Below are 17,002 nucleotides of genomic sequence, written 5' to 3'. Positions count from 1 at the left end.
CCGAGTGTTTATTGATTATCTGCTCTGTGCCAGTCACATTTTAGAGGGTAGGGGTGCAGTAGAGAACAGAAACGAAGCCCTTGCCCCCTGGAGCTCACTTTCTGTTAAAGACGGGGGCAGGCATACATACCTTAGGCTTAAGAAGAAAATGTGCTTCCTCAAATTAGCCATATTGACCCTCTTCATCTGGACCGTGACTGAGTTCCCATCATCCCCACTCCTCAGGGGCAGAGCTTTCTCACTGCCTAGACCCCATCCCTAGAACGGCAGAGGTGAGGCAGAAGTGCCTCTTCCTTCTTCTCAGATTTACCAATCTCCCATGGTGTGAGTGCTTCCAAGGGGGGAAGCAGTTAGGAGTAGCAACTGAGATGGAAGTTAAAACCTAGAAATTGTGGTGTCCTTGTAGCCAGATAAAAATGTAAACATGTAAATAATTTTGTAAACAGTGGCTGGAAACAAACACAAATTTTTAAACCGCCACTTAAACAATTCTTAAAATTTGCAAATATTGGCAGAATTGGAATTTTTTAATCGAAATGTGTCATTTTATAATATGAACATTTTTCTTTTAAAGCTGATTAAGGAGTCAATAACACGCACACACCCCCTTTTATCCCCACCTTCTTTAACGAGAACCTCACAGATTTCTTGAACTGTGTATAACCTTTTTCTCCTACCTTTTTATATTTTACCACCAGGTGGCACCAAAGTGCTGTTTATTCTACTTTAGAATTTTCTAGTAGTTCTTGCTAATTAAAGATCAGGCCTAAGTTTTAAAATGTACCCAATCTTTTCTTTAAAGCCCCAAATTAATATTTCAATGTGTTTTATGAAGTTCATACCTTTGTAAAAGTGGAAAGAAAACTTTCCAAACACATTCTAAAAGAAAACAAAACAAACCTATATAAATTACCAAATTACATGAATATCTACCATTCAGTATATAGGTTTTGGGGAGGGAGGGGAGGAGGACTGATTTAGTATTGTTTTGGCCCTTCTACTAAGTATGAACAACTTCAGTTGACTGGAAATTATTTTTGTCTTTACATCTTTCAGTTATCTTCACCCAAATTCAAACAGGATGTTTGATCAAGAGAAAAGTCGTTTCAGAGGGGACACGGTAAGTTCCTTTAAATAAGTCCCAAACTGAGGCACTGGGATTAACTTGCTTTCTATGACACTAAATTTGTTTTTTTTTTTTTGAAATGTTCTCTTTTCCATGAAAATTAAAAATACATATTAAACCAAGTATAGAGTGGAAAGAGCAGCTGACCTAGATATTAGCTCCGGTTCTGCCAGTGACTCAGTTGTTGCCTTTGGTAATTTAGTTATCCTCTGTGGGTCTGATTTCTCTCTGGTAAATGAGATTTAACCTATGATCTCCAAAGTTCCTTCTGTTTCTGAGGATTTCAAAAGTATCAAGAAGAAAGTTTGGCGCAGCATAAGACAGAAATTTCTAGCAGCCAGAACTGCCACTACCAATGGGAGTGTGAATGTGCTGACGGTAGCTGTATCCAAAAGAAGCAGAGATGCTGTTGAACATTCTTAAGCCTTAGGCAGGTGATTGAACAAGGCTTAAGGTCCTTTTTAAGCCTAAATTTCTTAATTCTGTAAGTAAAGTTGAATTGTAAGCTGCCTGACAGGAGAGACTCCAAATCATACCTTATATTCTGAGGCTGACAACAAAATGCAACTCTCAGATCTCTGACTGTAGGGAGATTAACTGACCAACAATCTTGCTGATTACATCAGAATCAGGAACTTTTTAAATATGGAGAATCCCAGGCCCCATCTCAGACCTACTATATCAGAATCAATGGAGGTGGAATTTCTATGTTTAAAATCTTCTCCAGGGACTTCCCTGGTGGTCCAGCAGTTGAGACTCCTTGCTCCCAATGCAGGGAGCCCGGGTTTGCTCCCTGGTCAGGGAACTAGATCCCACATGCCGCAACTAAGAGCCTGTGTGCCACAACTAAAAAGAAGATCCCGCACGCCGCAGCTAAGACCTGGCACAGCCAAATAAATAAATAAATATTAAAAAAAAAAAACTTCTCCAAGTGATTTTTACCTGTGGACTGACCTGCATAAATCTAAACTGTTCAGTCCCCAACAGAGTAAGTTCTGAGGCCTAGGTGCATGGTAACTATTCCTTGAAAAAAAAAATCCAAAAAAAAAAATGTTGAAAAGCTTGACAAGTTTGTGTTATTTTGGAATAAAAGGAGAAACTGGCAAAGCTACTATAATGTGTTTCCCTAATATCTCAAGGTCCTCCATTTTCTCTTTCACATTTGATTTTTTTTAAACTTTCCTCATAATGTTCTATGAACTGAATTCATATATTTTAACACTAACCTGAGGCAAAAAAAAAAAAAAAAAAAAAAAAAAGAGTTTAATAAATAGTACCAGATTTTGTCAACCAGACCCCAAGAAAGCATTTTTGGCATCATCTTAACATCCAGTGCCATTGATCCAGTTTCCAGACCTTTCCTTGCTTTGCCCTTCTCCAAGGTAATCTTGAAAATTACAGATGGTTGGTAGTTTGCCTGAATTTTTAGAGCATTGCCTCAGAATTTTTTATGTTTGAAATGATTTTAAAGACATTTTCAAAAACCTTGGGATTGTTAAAATTTTCATTCTGATTGCTACTCCTCTTATTTTGAAGAGTCGTGGCAGCTGTCATTAGACAAAAAGAAAGAGAATCACCTAAGAGGTGTTTACCCAAGAGGTCTTTTCTGAGACAGCATTAGGTGTCCAGGTCAGGAAAAGAAAGGCAACCTACAGAATGTAAAGTATTCTCTCCACATCCTCCCACAGTTTCTCCTTGAGTCTAAAATCTCTTATTGCCTGCTTTTCTAGATTTCTTTCCACGTATGTTCTTGTAGACAAAGAGAGCTTTCCAGGACACGTCAGCAGCAGAGCTACCCTCAACCCCACTGCAGACCCCTACCCCAAGTGCTGGTTTTCTGTACACGTCTTTTATGGGATGCACAGACTTTGCATGTAGTTCTTTGGAATAATTGTCTCATGCTAAGGTCTTTCCAAAATGTTTAAAGTTCTATTTGGAATTCTGAGGGAGTGAAAAAGGAACCAAATTCTATGACTGAACTCTGTGTTAATACTTTGGCCCTAACAAATTCTCAGCATGACTAGGTGATAATCTTCCCAGTTTTCTATTCTGATTTTTCTCCCTTTACTTTTCTATTACAACACCTGGTTGCTTTAACGCTCATTTAATTTTTTGCCTCATTCTGTTTCTCACCAGTAGTTTATGCACTCAGACCTTGGGATCCATGTATGGTTTTGTAATTCAGAAATTGTTCATGAGAAGAGTCTCATTCTCTTCTTGGGTTAGATTTGAAATGGAAAGATTGGGAAAATAAAATCAGATTTAGAAAGGATTAGGAATATGTATTAGGAATATTATGTGTAGGAAAATATTTCTGGTATTTGTCCTAATGTTTTGAAGTTTGGGGTCAATATGGGTCTTCAGAAGTACTGAAAAGGACATCTGACCACAGGATATTTGACCAGGTCAGGAAACTAAGAAATTTTGGGTCATGTTTTGAAAAGGGCTGGCTTCAAGAATGGCCTTCAGTCAGTCACACCAGTCACACATCCCAAAGGTCCATCAGTTCTACACAGATGGCAGAGGAAAGAGGGCCCAGAAGCCCAAATTTGACCACTTGTGTAGCTTAAAAAGATATTTTTCAACAACTTCATATTGTTATTTTTTTGTGTGCTTCAAAATAATCATTGTTATGTTAAATTATCCCTAAAAAATAGATGCTATCTCCTGTGCAAAATAGGACCACCGTAGAGACACCGAGACTCAGAAGAAAAGGACAAGTGAGTGAAACACTAAGACTGAAAGTCTCTGGGCCCAGTGTGGGAGCTCCTCCAGCCCAAAGCCCCAGGTGCAAATGTGGAGGCATCAGAGCACAGAAACAAGAGCATTTATCTTGAGGACTCAGTTGTTAGAGTAGATACATATCAGCTGTCTGATGGGTAGGGATTAGACTTGATATTCTTTCTTTATTTCCTGAACCTATTATGTTTTGAAATGTTTATGTATGTATATGTACATACAAATACACATATATATGTATGTATATATACATACGTATTTTTAATATATGTATATGGCTTCTAACTTGAGGTGGTGGGTTTGGCATGGATGCTTTCATAAAGTCAATAGCTACTATTCACCGGTCATGTGATTGCATCAGGTCAAATATTTGGGGTGTCTTTTGGATGGGAGGTATGATAAACCCTAAGTGCCCAGGATAACTTCGACACCATTCATTCTAGAAAGAGGGGCGTGTTTAAGCTTGCAACAGATTCTTTGGGGCTTATTCTGCAATATAATCTTCAGCATGAGTTCACCATGGAGACCAGAAGTTTAAAAGTGCTTGATGTCAACATGCAAGGAAAGATGGTTACCTTTGAGGCATGTCCTTCTGAGTTTTACATAATCCTACAAATGGTTTTCAGAAAATAATTAGATTTCAATAAAGGATTAGCACCTATAAAACAGGGGTGGGAAACTGTATGGCCCACGGGCCAGAACTAGTCCAACATGTGTTTTTGCCAAAAAAGTTTTATTGGAACACAGCCACATCTATTTGTTTATGTATCATTTATTTCTTGCTACAATGGCAGAGTTGAATAGTTATGACAGAGACCATGTGGTCCACAAAGCTCCAAATTTTACTATCTGGCCCTAAATAAGAAAAACATATATAAACAACCCAACAGAAAACAAACAGGCAGAGGAAATGAATAGGCAATGCATAGAAGAGCACACTAAATGCCCAGTAAATACATGAGAAGATGCAGTTGTAATCAGGGAAATTCAAATTTCAACTACACTTTGATTTCATTCCATGTGCATCAGATTCACAAATATTTAAGTCTCACAATATTGGTATTGGTAGGATGTAGGGTAATGGGGTTTCTTATTTTCTGCAGAAGGAAGCACAAATAAGTACAGTCGCTTTTGAAAGCAATTTGACATCCAATAGCAGTGAGTGCACATAGTCTATGACCTGGCGATTACACTCCTAGACACACACACACGTGTATAAAGGAAATACCTTTTAGAAAATCTCTTGGCATATATAAGGGAGACATGTACAAGAATATTCATGATAGCATTATTAGAAAAAATACAAATAAGTTTCATATTCATAGAATGGATAAATAAATACTGAGTATATTCTTTAAACAGAATACTATGTAGTAAGGAAAATGAATTAACAATAGCACATATTTTATGAACATGGATAAAGCTCACAGGCTGAATGAAGAAACCAAGTTGCAAAAGAATACAGATTGATATTCTTTATATATGCAAAACAATATATATTGTTTAGGGATGCACCCGTACAAAAAGCATGAAAATATGCACGGGCATTAATTATGAAGTTTAGGAAAGGTCTTACTTCCCAGAGAGAGAAAGAAGGAACAGAATATGATTGGGGAGGGGTACAAAGGGAACTTCAACTACATTTGTAACAATCTATTTCTTAAGCTGATTGCTGTGAACTCAGAGTTTTGTTCTATTGTAAATTGGAGTTACTTTATAAAAGGTGAAATTCTGTACATTCAAGGACTTATAATCCAGTTATTACAGCACTACCGAAGAACCCTCACAGTCTCCCAGGTTTTGTTTCCTTAATGGAGCAGCTTGCAGGTACGGCTTCTGCATACACTTGTGTAGGCTCTATATTTATAAGAATGTCTGGGTGAGGGTGTGAGTTGGACAAAATCCAGCTTGTCCACGAGTCAACATGCCCTGTGCCCTTTGCACAAAAGCCCCAAGGTGAACATCACTGGAAGGGTGTGCCCCCTTTGTTGCCCAAAAGTACCCTGCAATGCAGAGGCACTGTAGCTAGGCTCCGCTTCCTCTTATCCAGCCTGTGGATGCTATCCATTTACTCATCCATGGCCATGAAAAACTAGGAGGAACCAGTCTGGAGGCAGAGTCTCTATTAAGTTTATTACTTGTTTGCCATCAAATTTTGGTTCATCCAGATATCTTTCTAGGTCCTTAAGGGTTATGTAAGAGCTGATCATTTTTCTCTAGTTGTCTGGGATAGTATCTTAAAAATCAGCGTTTTTTTTTTTTCTCTCTTGGGGCATCTTATCCAAGAAGTGACGACTAATTGGCCAGTTTATCTTTAAAGCAAAACATGTATAATGTAGCAACTATCAGAAATACTAAAACTTTAGCATATCTTACCTCTTTTTTTCTCTACCCAAGTCCTTTGTTCCTGATATTTTGTCGTCTTGGACAAGCTGCAAATCTGAATCCTCCTTTCTTACCTTCTTCATCTCCTAGATAATAGGAATTTATTCTGCAATAAAATCTACATCTCTCCTTTTTCCACAATCCAAATCTCTCCTTTCATCTAAGTTGCCAGCCCTAAGATCTTATTCCTTGGAAGCAAAGAATAAAGTTCCCGAAGTGTGGTTCAAGGACCACCTGTCTCATTTTCACTTGACATGTATCAAAATGCTGATTTCAAGGCTCTAAGACTTTTAAGACACCTTGCAGTTTTAATCAAGCTTTGCATGTGATTCTTATGCTAACTAAAGTTTAAAAACCACTACTTTAAAAGAAAGGAAATGAATTATTTGGCCAAATTAAAACCAATCAGTATAATATATAATAGTTATAAAAAAAAAAACAAACGGCAGAAGATAGTGATACCTTGGCAAGAGAAATTCTGTCATCTTCCAGTGTTGTTATGAAAGAGAGATGTTAAAGGAATCAAATAAAGAAATGAAATTAACAATTTTCACTTGCTCATGAGAGTTGCTAGAAAATAATGTAAATGACTTAGACAGTGGAAACCAATTTAGGGAAGGCTCCAAGGGCAACATACAAGGAACCAGGAGCTCAGGAGTTGTTCTCTGATGATCTTGGGCAGAGCACAGTATCTGCAAGCTTCAGATTTCTTATCTATAAAAGGTAGGGTTGTCCACCTACCTTTAATTTCTCTTTTGAACCTACAATTAGAGGAAATAGGTCATTCCTAAAACTTAAAGTCAAAGCATATCTGTATTTATTTGACTCTCAAGCATATGGATAAATTTATTGTATGTTAGTCATGTGCCCAATTGGGCATTATTTTTAAAATAAACTCCTGAATGTAAAGATGATGGAGGGCTTCCCTGGTGGCGCAGTGGTTAAGAATCTGCCTGCCAATGCAGGGGACACGGGTTCGAGCCCTGGTCCAGGAAGATCCCACATGCCGCGGAGTAACTAAGCCCGTGCGCCACAACTACTGAGCCTGCACTCTAGAGCCCGCGAGCCACAATTACTGAGCCCACGTGCCACAACTACTGAAGCCCGCGTGCCTAGAGCCCGTGCTCCGCAACAAGAGAAGCCACCGCAATGAGAAGCCCGCTCACCGCAACAGAGTAGCCCCTGCTCGCCACAACTAGAGAAAGCCCGCGCACAGCAATGAAGACCCAACACAGCTAAAAATAAAATAAATAAATTTATTTAAAAAAAAAAGATGATGGACATTTTTCATTTTAAACTCCTTGGGTCTGCATCAACTTATTTCTATTTTCTTTAATTTTACTTACATGACATGAGTAATCAACTTGATGACAGTGACATTTTTAACCCTGCCTGCCTTAATTTAAAGTATTCAGGGCAGTGTCTTCAAAATAGAGTAAAATAACCCAAAGGCACAGTGGAAAGCAAGAAAGGAGGTGCCCATAAAGCAGTATTTGGTACAAACAATGATAACAATAACGTGGGGTCTATTAAGCCACAAAAGTCCAGAAGAGGAAGGAATGCTGATAATTACCTAACACTAAAGTTGCTGCTGGCTTCTCAAGGGTAGTTACCTAGAACTCAAATGACAGCAAAAGCTGTCTGGAGAAACTGTCCAGTGTTCAGAAACATCACCTCCTTTGACCCTAACAAGAGTCCTGTGTTCTAGGATTTTAAAGTAGATGAGAAAGCAATCTGAGTTGCGGTCACCAAAACTCTGTATGGTGGATGGCTAATTGCTAAGACTTAGCTATCAAGTGCATATCAAGGTAGGTATAAAGATGTCAGTTGAAGTGAGAGGCGCTTGGGGGATGGGCGGTACTGTTTTAATTTAGTATATAGCTAAAACTCAAATATTTATGTCAGATTGAGAGAAACCTTTTCTCTCCTCTTCAAAGTCTTTCTTCCATTTGCACAGCTCCCAAAGTCCCCGCCGTTTGGAAAAGTGGAGAGTCATTTGAAACTTAACTGAATGCTGGAGGCAAGTTCTACTTTTCAGGTCATCCAATTTCTGCAGAGAGAAGACGACGAGTGGGGGAGGGAAAACCCAGATTCTAAGTCTTCGGATGCTTCCACCTTCGATCCACAACCTGCCACGCAAACCGAGCCAAGGCAGGGATTTTTGCCGCGAACCACCACCATCACCACCACCTTGTCACTCACGCCCGATTACCACGCCCCTCTGGTCCCACTCTCGGCCAATGGCGGCTCCTCTCTTTGCATAGTAATGAGCTCGAGACCTCCCCCGGCCAATGGCGCTCCAGGAGACGGGTTAGTTTTGCATGTACCTAAGTGATTTGCATAACCCAGCGGCTGGGGGCTTGGGAACCCGAGCGTGCAACCCTAGAAGGGAAAAGGACGGGAGGAGATTGAGCTGCGGCTGCGAGAGAACGAGAAAGAGCCCGGGTGTTTGTGCGAGAGCCGGGCGGGGGACTGTGGCGAGGGGCCGGCATGGCTGAAGGCTGCGCTCCGCAACCTTGAAGAGCGGCTGCGGCGGGAGGCCGGGGACCAAGAGGCGGGTGCGATGGCAGAGCGCGGCCCCTGCAGCTGCGCCCGGCCCGGCCGGCTGGCCTGAGCCGCCGGAGGAACGGGGCTGCCTCTGCGCTTCCATGGAGCAGCGGGTAGGGCGAAACTCCGGAGCGCCGCGTCCCTGCGCTGCTGCTGCCGCGGACTGTTAAAGGGGCCGAGCCCCCGCGACTGCAGAGAGAGGAGAGCCCCTGGCCCAGCCCGCAGGCCTGCCGCCCGGGGCGGCGGGGGGCGTCGGAGGGCGCCAGAGGCGCGCCGAAGGCGCGGCGCCGCGGGAGAGGCCGGCGCTGGAGGTGGCCGCAGCAATGCCGGGCCCGCTGGGGCTGCTCTGCTTCCTCGCCCTGGGGCTGCGCGGCTCGGCCGAGCCCAGTGGCGCGGCGCCGCCTCTCTGCGCGGCGCCCTGCAGCTGCGACGGCGACCGTCGGGTGGACTGCTCCGGGAAGGGGCTGACGGCCGTGCCCGAGGGGCTCAGCGCCTTCACCCAAGCGCTGTGAGTGCGGGCGGAGGGGGCGCCGGAGGGGGTTCCGGGGGGCGGAGCCAGTGGCAGATTCCCACTCCATCCCCAGTGTCCCGAGGAGGGGGGCGCCGTCACCTCCTTGGCACCCGCTCCAGCGCCGCGAGCTTCACAAGCTTTGCCAGTCCGGGTCCGAGACCCGTGTAGCTCTTTTTCCCAGACTTTTCGGGCACGATCACCACCACCCTCCCCCAACTCCCAAGTGCATGTGGGGCCGAGGAGGAAGGAGGAATCTGGAAACGCTTGCCCCTGGCAGCCTTTTCACGCGACTTTTTCTCCCGCGGGCCCCTGCTCAGCTGGCAAGAGTTTTGCAGGCGGCAGGGGTGAGGGCGGCTAGAGTTTGGCCTGAGTCTGAGACCGAGGCAATTTTCGTGGGGAAGCACCTGGAGCCTCCTGTGTTCCAGCATGTGGGGAGAGGAAAACACCTGTACCGCAGTCAGGGCGAATGGTCCGGGGGGGGCGGGGGGGAGCGACCTGGCACCTCAGTCCAGCTCCACTCCGGACTCAACCAGCAAACGCCTGGGGTTCTGGAGCTCGCAGGGAAACGGACGAAAACAACGGAGAAGGGAGGGGGGGTGGAAATTGCAGGTTTCTCTGGGTGAAATACTTTTACCCAACAAGGCCTTTTTAAGAAGGAATGCTGACCTGAAGTACAGGATATTGTAAGAAAATGAAAGTTCCAGAGCATAAGCTCTGCCTGTCCCAAAAGGTAGCAGTTTTCTGCTGTTGCTTAACCAGTAGAACTTTTCTTTTGAGCTGCCTGAGATTGGGAAAGTCACTCAGATGGTTCTGACTTCCAAAACCCCCCTCCACAAACGGGGATGGAGAGCTTTAGACATTCGCTTTAGAAACGAAGACTCTGAAATAGGTGTTGGCTGTGGTGTTGGCAGATGGCACCAGTAGAGAAAGAATAGGGTAACTGCGTGCAGGGTTAGGTGTATGCTCCTGTCCTGCCTTGCTGTGCTGTGCGGCCAGATTAAATCAAGGGCAGTGAAAGAACTGTTTGAGAGAGGAAGGGATTCTGAGAGGCCTTGGGTAAAGGGAATTTCCTTTTACCTTACAGCTGCTGAGAGGGACCTCTTAGAAATAGACAGTGTGAAAGGAATAACAGATCCCGTGAAGAGATCCTTTCTGTGCAGGCCAGAGCGGTGCTGTTTCCAGGTGGCTGGTGGGAGGTGTTCTGCTTGCCCTCTGCCAGTGGGGTTTTTTTGAGTCTTGTGGCCAGTTGCCTTGGAACCTGTCTCATTCTTTGGCCGCCAGCCCCCTTCTCTTTTTTTTTTCCCCTTGTCTCAGGTTTTAGTTACACATTTGAAGTCATTTTTCCTTCAATATGGTGAAATTTAACTTTTCAGTAAAAAAAAAAAGTTAACTTTGCAGTGAGCAATTTGCCCACAAAGGTACCCTACGTGGGAAAGTTTGGGTGGGAGTGGGGAGAAGTAAGGGAAAGAAGACTGGGTAGAGGGGAAGGGGCTGTTTTTTTTTCCCCAAGACCTCTTCATACTTTTAGGGAATTCATTCAGGAGAGGTGGCTTTCCCTGAAACCTCTTACAGGTCCCAGAGAGAAAAGCATACTTTTACTATTTTGACCAGTTGAAAAGACCTTGTTTAGCAGATTCCTTGAGTTTTAATGTGTAGACTTGCCCTATAAGGAAGAGGGCTGCTTTACATTAGTACCTAAAAACCACAAAGAAATTTTTATTTTTATGAGAGCACGCTCCTTGCTATAGAGCATCAGGCATCTTTCTTTAGAATTCACCAAAGGTAGTGAAATGTTATATTCTCAACCTTGAGCCTTACATAAGTGACTGTTCATGGCTTGGGAAACAGATAAATAATTGGCACCAGTCCAGATCAGATTGCCTAAACTAGCATCATCATAGCACTTTCTGAGCTGTGGTGGTGGGCAAATGTGTTATATTTTCTTTTTCCCTTCGTGACCTGTAGAGTAGTTGTACCTCCTGATGACTCCTTATTTCTCTTGGACACTCTTCATTTCACCCTTAAAAGTATATGTTATATGACGAGCCCTTGTAAAGGGCATTTCAAGGGCAGTATATTTGCATTTTGGGAAACCAGTGATCTCAAAAGCCACGGTGAAGAGGGGCGGGTGCTGTGATCTGTCCACTCCAGTTGATCTTATAAGACACCTTGGAATCACCCAAGGTCTCTTTGCAAGTACTTCTGATTTGCTGTCCCATCACAGCTTTGGTGGAACACAGGTACACACCAAGGAACTAGATTCATGGTTCCCAAACTTTGATTCACTGATTTCTAATTTCTGGAGCATGGGCACCAAGGCCTGTTTAGTTATACAGAAAATGATCATCACAAAAACAGAAGTCAAAAAGACGAGACTGTAATTATTAATCGAAGTTATTTTCTTGTCATTCCTCAATGGTGTCTTACCTTCCCCTCACTCAGGTGTGTACACATCCCACATTGGGACTCCTCGTTGACAGAGCAGGGATTTTATTTTACTCAACTTGGAGTCCAGAGTCCGGTACAAAGGAAGCGCTTCATGTTTCAGTGAATAAATAAGGACTTAAGGCCACACTGAGGGGCAGGATTGGGGCTTGGAATTCAGCCCTCATTCCCACGCGGGATTGCCAAACTCCGCATTCTCAGCATTTAGCTTTTTGTCCAGATCTGAGAAGGCCCCAGAGAGAGGATACCTGCTTTTTCTCCCTTAGGCTCGTTTAAACTTGTTCAGCCTAACAGTGTCTATTTCCTGCTGAAAGCTGCTTTATCTGAGTCTGGGGGCAGAGTCAGATGTAATCCTCAGTGTTGTTGATGGGATTCCCGTGTTCACAGCGTTTGCGGCACCTGTAGTGCTTATTTATATTTTGCAGCGGCAGTTCCTGATCCTGTGTCACAGTGCACTGGCTTGTCACATTTCGCCCTGAGGTGTGTTAAAGGAAGTACTCTGACTAGTATTAAAATTCTGAAGTGTATTTTTAATCAGAAGGGTTCAAGTTTATTCCCCTATTAGAGCTAATAAGGTCCCTCTTAATCACCTGCTTTCCAAGATTCTTGATTGAGAAAGGGATGAAGTCATGGTGGTGGTGGCGACGGGATAATGACCGTGTGTCCTCTGGTTTGTGTGTTACTGTCACAAAATTTGAGACTTGTAGATGGGGGTCACAGATTTCCACATCCTAGGTTATGTCTGGTGCATAGTTTTAGGATTATCAAGGCTGTTTCTGTGGCTTTGTGGAGAGGGTGGTAGGTCTGAGCCCTTGGTCGTAGTCCTCACCATGCCCCTGAGTAACTGTGTGGCCTTGGGCGAGTCATTCTACCTTTTTTTTTTTTGGTGACAGTTTCTTCATTTGAAAAATGAAGTCATTGGATTCACTAGATTCTATTTAAGGCTGCTTGTAGCTTCCAGACACATTCTATGATTTTATAATTCTCACACAGTTTTAGGATGGCAAGGTGACGATAGCGATCAGCTGCTCTCGTGAAAAGATCCCAGAAGTATCTGAATATCCGTCTAGTTGAAGTTGCACAAGCCTATTTATTGCCACTCACTTGGAGGAGGAGTTCTTTGTGTTTAGAAGTGTGTGTTAGGAAATTTGCCATGGAGACTTGTTACAGAATGCATGACTAGCTAAGGCGCTTTGCTGGGGTAGAATAGCCCCGCTTGTTTCCTGTTGGTATGGCTTCACACTTGGAAAATAAAATCACTCTGTTTCAGTAATTTGGATACTGTACAAAAAGTTACTCAACATCCTCACTTCCATATAATTAGTCATAATCTCTGCAGCCTTCACAGTGTGTGTATCTTGTACACGGGCAGGTTAGCAAGCTTTCTACATAGAACTGATGGTTACCTGAGGGTCTTTGAAGGGTTTTAAAAAATAATCTGTTGCTTTTTTTTCCTTTGGAAAGCATCATCTCAGATTCTTCCCTAAGGTGTACTTTTTTTCAACGACTCCAAGCACCTTTCTTTTAATAGTATTATTTGAAAGTATTTTCTTATGTTTCCTCCAATGTCAGTTGTATTCCCTGGCAGGTCAGTAATCAGTGGCTCAATGTTTATACCTTTTTTGATGGTCGAGTTTTGATATTTTGATGTCTAAGTTACTGTCTGTAAATTTCACTGTTAGCTTATTTTCTGCAGTGTGTCTTTCTAGAGAAGTATTTGTGTTACATACCAGGGTACTTTGTTCTAAACAAGGCCAATATATGAACATCTTTAAGTACAGGTCGTTTATTTTACAAACTAGTGAACTGCTGGGTTCTCTTTAAACACGAGAGGAAAGAGCATTCTGCTGGGAATATGGAGAGCTGGTTTCCAGATCTGTCAATAAATCACACGAGTGACCTTGAGGTGGTGACACACTTAACCCTTCAGGGCCTTGGCTTCTTCACCTGAGAACAAGGAAGTAAACAACTCTTACTGCCAAAAGTTTTCTATTTAACTTGATTTTTTTTTCCATATGTTTGTCCGATCCTCTCTGTTGTGTTAAGTATAGTATAGGTGTCTCAATCCTGAAATCCCTCCCTGACCCAGGAAACTTCCCCAATTTGTCCACCTCTACTGGAATGTATCCATCGACTGGGGAACCTGCCTCAGAAGGCACCAATGTGCTGGGTGTGGTCTGAGCTCTACCCAGGATTTAAACCAGTGATTCTCATTCCAGGCTCCTGAAGGCTTGTGGTAACCACTAATATTTTATGATTTTCAGTCCAGCTAAATGCTAATGACAGTTATGGTATCACAAGCATTTAATGTCCAGGCACTTGGCTCTTACGTTAGAATCATAACGTAACATTTGACAACTTAATCTCTTAGGGAAGATCAAAGATCTGTGCTAGTAGGTGGATCCAGGCAAGTTTGGGCGTTTTTGGCCTCTGTCAGTTTATCTCTCAAATTCTTATTTTAGTCATCTTTCTAATGGCAGAAAGCACTGACAGCCTGCAAGTTTGGATTTTGGTCTTTGGTCTCCTTGGTTGTGCTTATCCTTTTATTCCCATTTTTCTTGTCAGGAAGTAATGGATATTGGTGACTAATGGCTCTCATTGCTTTGAATCTCTCTGAATCTGTGTAGACTATCAAGCAAGTGAAGTTGTAAGAATCCTTTAGTGACTCATTGAAATTTTTCTAAGACCGTTTCCCACTTTTTCTCTATAAAAAAGATAGAAGTTTCCATAAAAGCACAATATTTATCAGTATACCTGGGTTACAAGTTTAAACCCTGCCCAATGTACCTTAAACTCTGAAAAATGTAACTGATGTAACTTGATCAGACAGCGTTGCTTTTAGTTTTTTTAAAATGAGAATTCATGGTTTTGTCTTTAGAAATGTATTATCTAGCTTGCTCTTTAATTGCCTCCTGAAGCCTTCAAGTTTTTGGCAATGCCCAAAGCTTGTTTTCCTGTATATACAAGAAGATGGATAACTTTGTCCCCAATTTTGTTCAGTGAAGTGTAGTTTTTCGAAAGATTCGTTGAGGATAATAAAATACTTTAGTTTTAAATTCTGTCAGTGAAGAAAAAAAACTAGGGCATTTAGCAAATCGGTACTCTTACACAATGACTAATTTGTCTGCCTTTCTAGACATTTCTTTTGTGTCTCAACTCTTGATGAACAAACTGTAGGCCGGGTATTGGCTCTATTGTCTGAAATTGGGTGAGTTCAAAGTTGAGTTTAGAAATGATTTTATAGTCATATACATTTAGTAACATCTCAACTTTCTAAAGACTTGAGCAAGTTACTCCTCAAATACCCCCTTTAAATGGCAAGATGTAATTAGGTAGTAGTATACTCTGGATTCACTCACCCATGGACAAATATTTGTTATTAAACTTTGTATATGGCTGGGACTATTTTTAGTAAGTTTCTTATAGTGTACAGAAATATGCTGTGTCATGTACAGGCAGTTAAAACTCTGAATGGGTGGTTGTTTTTAGTCTCTAAAGCATGTTTTGATACTGTTGCATATTTTAATGGTCAGAAACATGCTAGCCAGGTCCCCCTCTGCCCCTGCAGTAAGTCTACAGCAAGAATTGTCATTTTGCATTTTGCATCTCTTATTTTAGATGCAAGTCATTGGGGTTCAGGAATGCCCATCTAAGAGTGTAGGCTTCAGAAATGAACATTTAAAAAATTCATATTTTGGTAGTTCTCTTAGCTTTTCTGTAATGAAAGATCTTATGGGAAAAGCACTGAACCAACCCTCTGTGGCAACATGTTGGCCCATTAAGAATATAAGAATATCCTTGTAAGGAAATGTAAATCATAGATATTTTGGGAGGCAGCTGGGCCAAGACTGGGTAGACGTTTAGATCCCGGGCTGGTCTGTTGTCTGTGCTAGTGAGAAAACATGTGTGAGGAAAGCATATTTAATATATTATGGGATATTTAATGACCCTTTATCCTTCATATTTCATTTGTATTTAAGTATTCCGAGTCAAGATAAGTAAAAAGTTATGTAAGCCCCTTGAGCTAGTTTTTTTCCCCTCTATTTTTACACTAGGAGAATGCAGCCCCCCCCCTTTTTTTTTAACAAAGTTTTAAATATAAAATTGACCATTAAAAGAATGAAAATCTCAGTGCACACTGGCAACAGAATATTTTTGCTCTTTGAATCAGATTTCAGAGCGTGGTATCCAGAAAAATCATGAGTTAGATTTTCCCTGTTCCCTGTACATTTTTAAAGTTTTCTCTGGGGGAATTTCCCCTCCCGAGTAGAGTGACCTAACTTTGGCAGGGAGATGGCGCCTTTCCCTTGGCTCTGTGGGAAGCATGGCTGAGGAATGCACCTAGGACTGGTTGAGATCCCACTTGCCCACTCCGCCCGGGCTCTGACTGCCCATGTGGCGCTCTCAGTATAAGCCGCAGCATAACTGAATACAAGTGGTGACCTCCAGACTCCCCTGAAGAGCTTGATTATAGTTGTTTTCCTAGGGAGGTAGATAGATGGCCATTAGAAGTCTCACTCTTATTCACGTTTCTTGTTGGGAAGTGCAGGGTAGGAGGTATGCTTCCGAGTTGGCAGTCTTCTCTCTAAAACTGGGGACTGGGCTATGATGCTTGCTGTTTAACTTCTGGTTTTTCCCATTTCCCTACAGGGTAAGCTTCATGCTAAGAAGCCCTTAGAGAAAATATACGACTAATATGGATAATACAAGAAGGGTTTGGCAGACTAGATTTTCTCAGGAGAGAGGAGACCTGTGGTTGCCACCACCGTGATCTACGTTGTCACCCTTCCCGTGTGTGGAAGCCATCTCAGGGAGCTTCTTTTTCTGCCTGAGAATCTCCAGAGAGTCAGCACTGTTCTCTCTCTTGAATACCTTACACCTTAAGAACTCTATTCCGAAGTCTAGCAACTCTTACGGAGGTGAGGGGAGAGAAGGCAAATACTGTTGATTAACCTTTAGGTTTCTTAATGTTCTTGAAGACTGTTCACACGCTTCTCTGTTTTAGGCGCTAAATCCAGCTTTTGCATTTTCCGAATCTGATAATTGCCCCTTGGGTCCTCTTCAGGCTCTCCTTCTCTCACATCAAGCATGTACAGAATTCTCATACAATTTGATCAGAGTGAAGAAAGGAGTATTCAATGCATTTAACACTTTAGTATCATGTTGTTGTTGTTGTTTTTTACGGTACGCGGGCCTCTCACTGCTGTGGCCTCCCGTTGCGGAGCACAGGCTCCGGACGCGCAGGCTCA

At 42.5% G+C, this 17,002-nt stretch overlaps 1 protein-coding gene across 1 annotated transcript in view; it reads left to right on the top strand.

Annotated features, from left to right (window-relative positions):
* Window positions 1-9,080: 9,080 nt before the first annotated feature.
* Window positions 9,081-17,002, top strand: part of LGR4 (leucine rich repeat containing G protein-coupled receptor 4) — a 96,740-nt gene continuing 88,818 nt past the window's right edge. Inside the window, exon 1 of the mRNA XM_007117349.4 lies at window positions 9,081-9,305. Coding sequence (XP_007117411.1) covers window positions 9,121-9,305 — 185 coding nt within the window. The 5' untranslated portion in view covers window positions 9,081-9,120. The remainder of the gene's footprint in view (window positions 9,306-17,002) is intronic.

This window comes from Physeter macrocephalus, chromosome 16, assembly GCF_002837175.3.
Source record: "Physeter macrocephalus isolate SW-GA chromosome 16, ASM283717v5, whole genome shotgun sequence".
Classification (NCBI taxonomy): Eukaryota; Metazoa; Chordata; class Mammalia; order Artiodactyla; family Physeteridae; genus Physeter; species Physeter macrocephalus.
The sequence above is the reverse complement of the archived record's forward strand: the minus strand, read 5'-3'. Positions and strand labels throughout refer to the sequence as shown.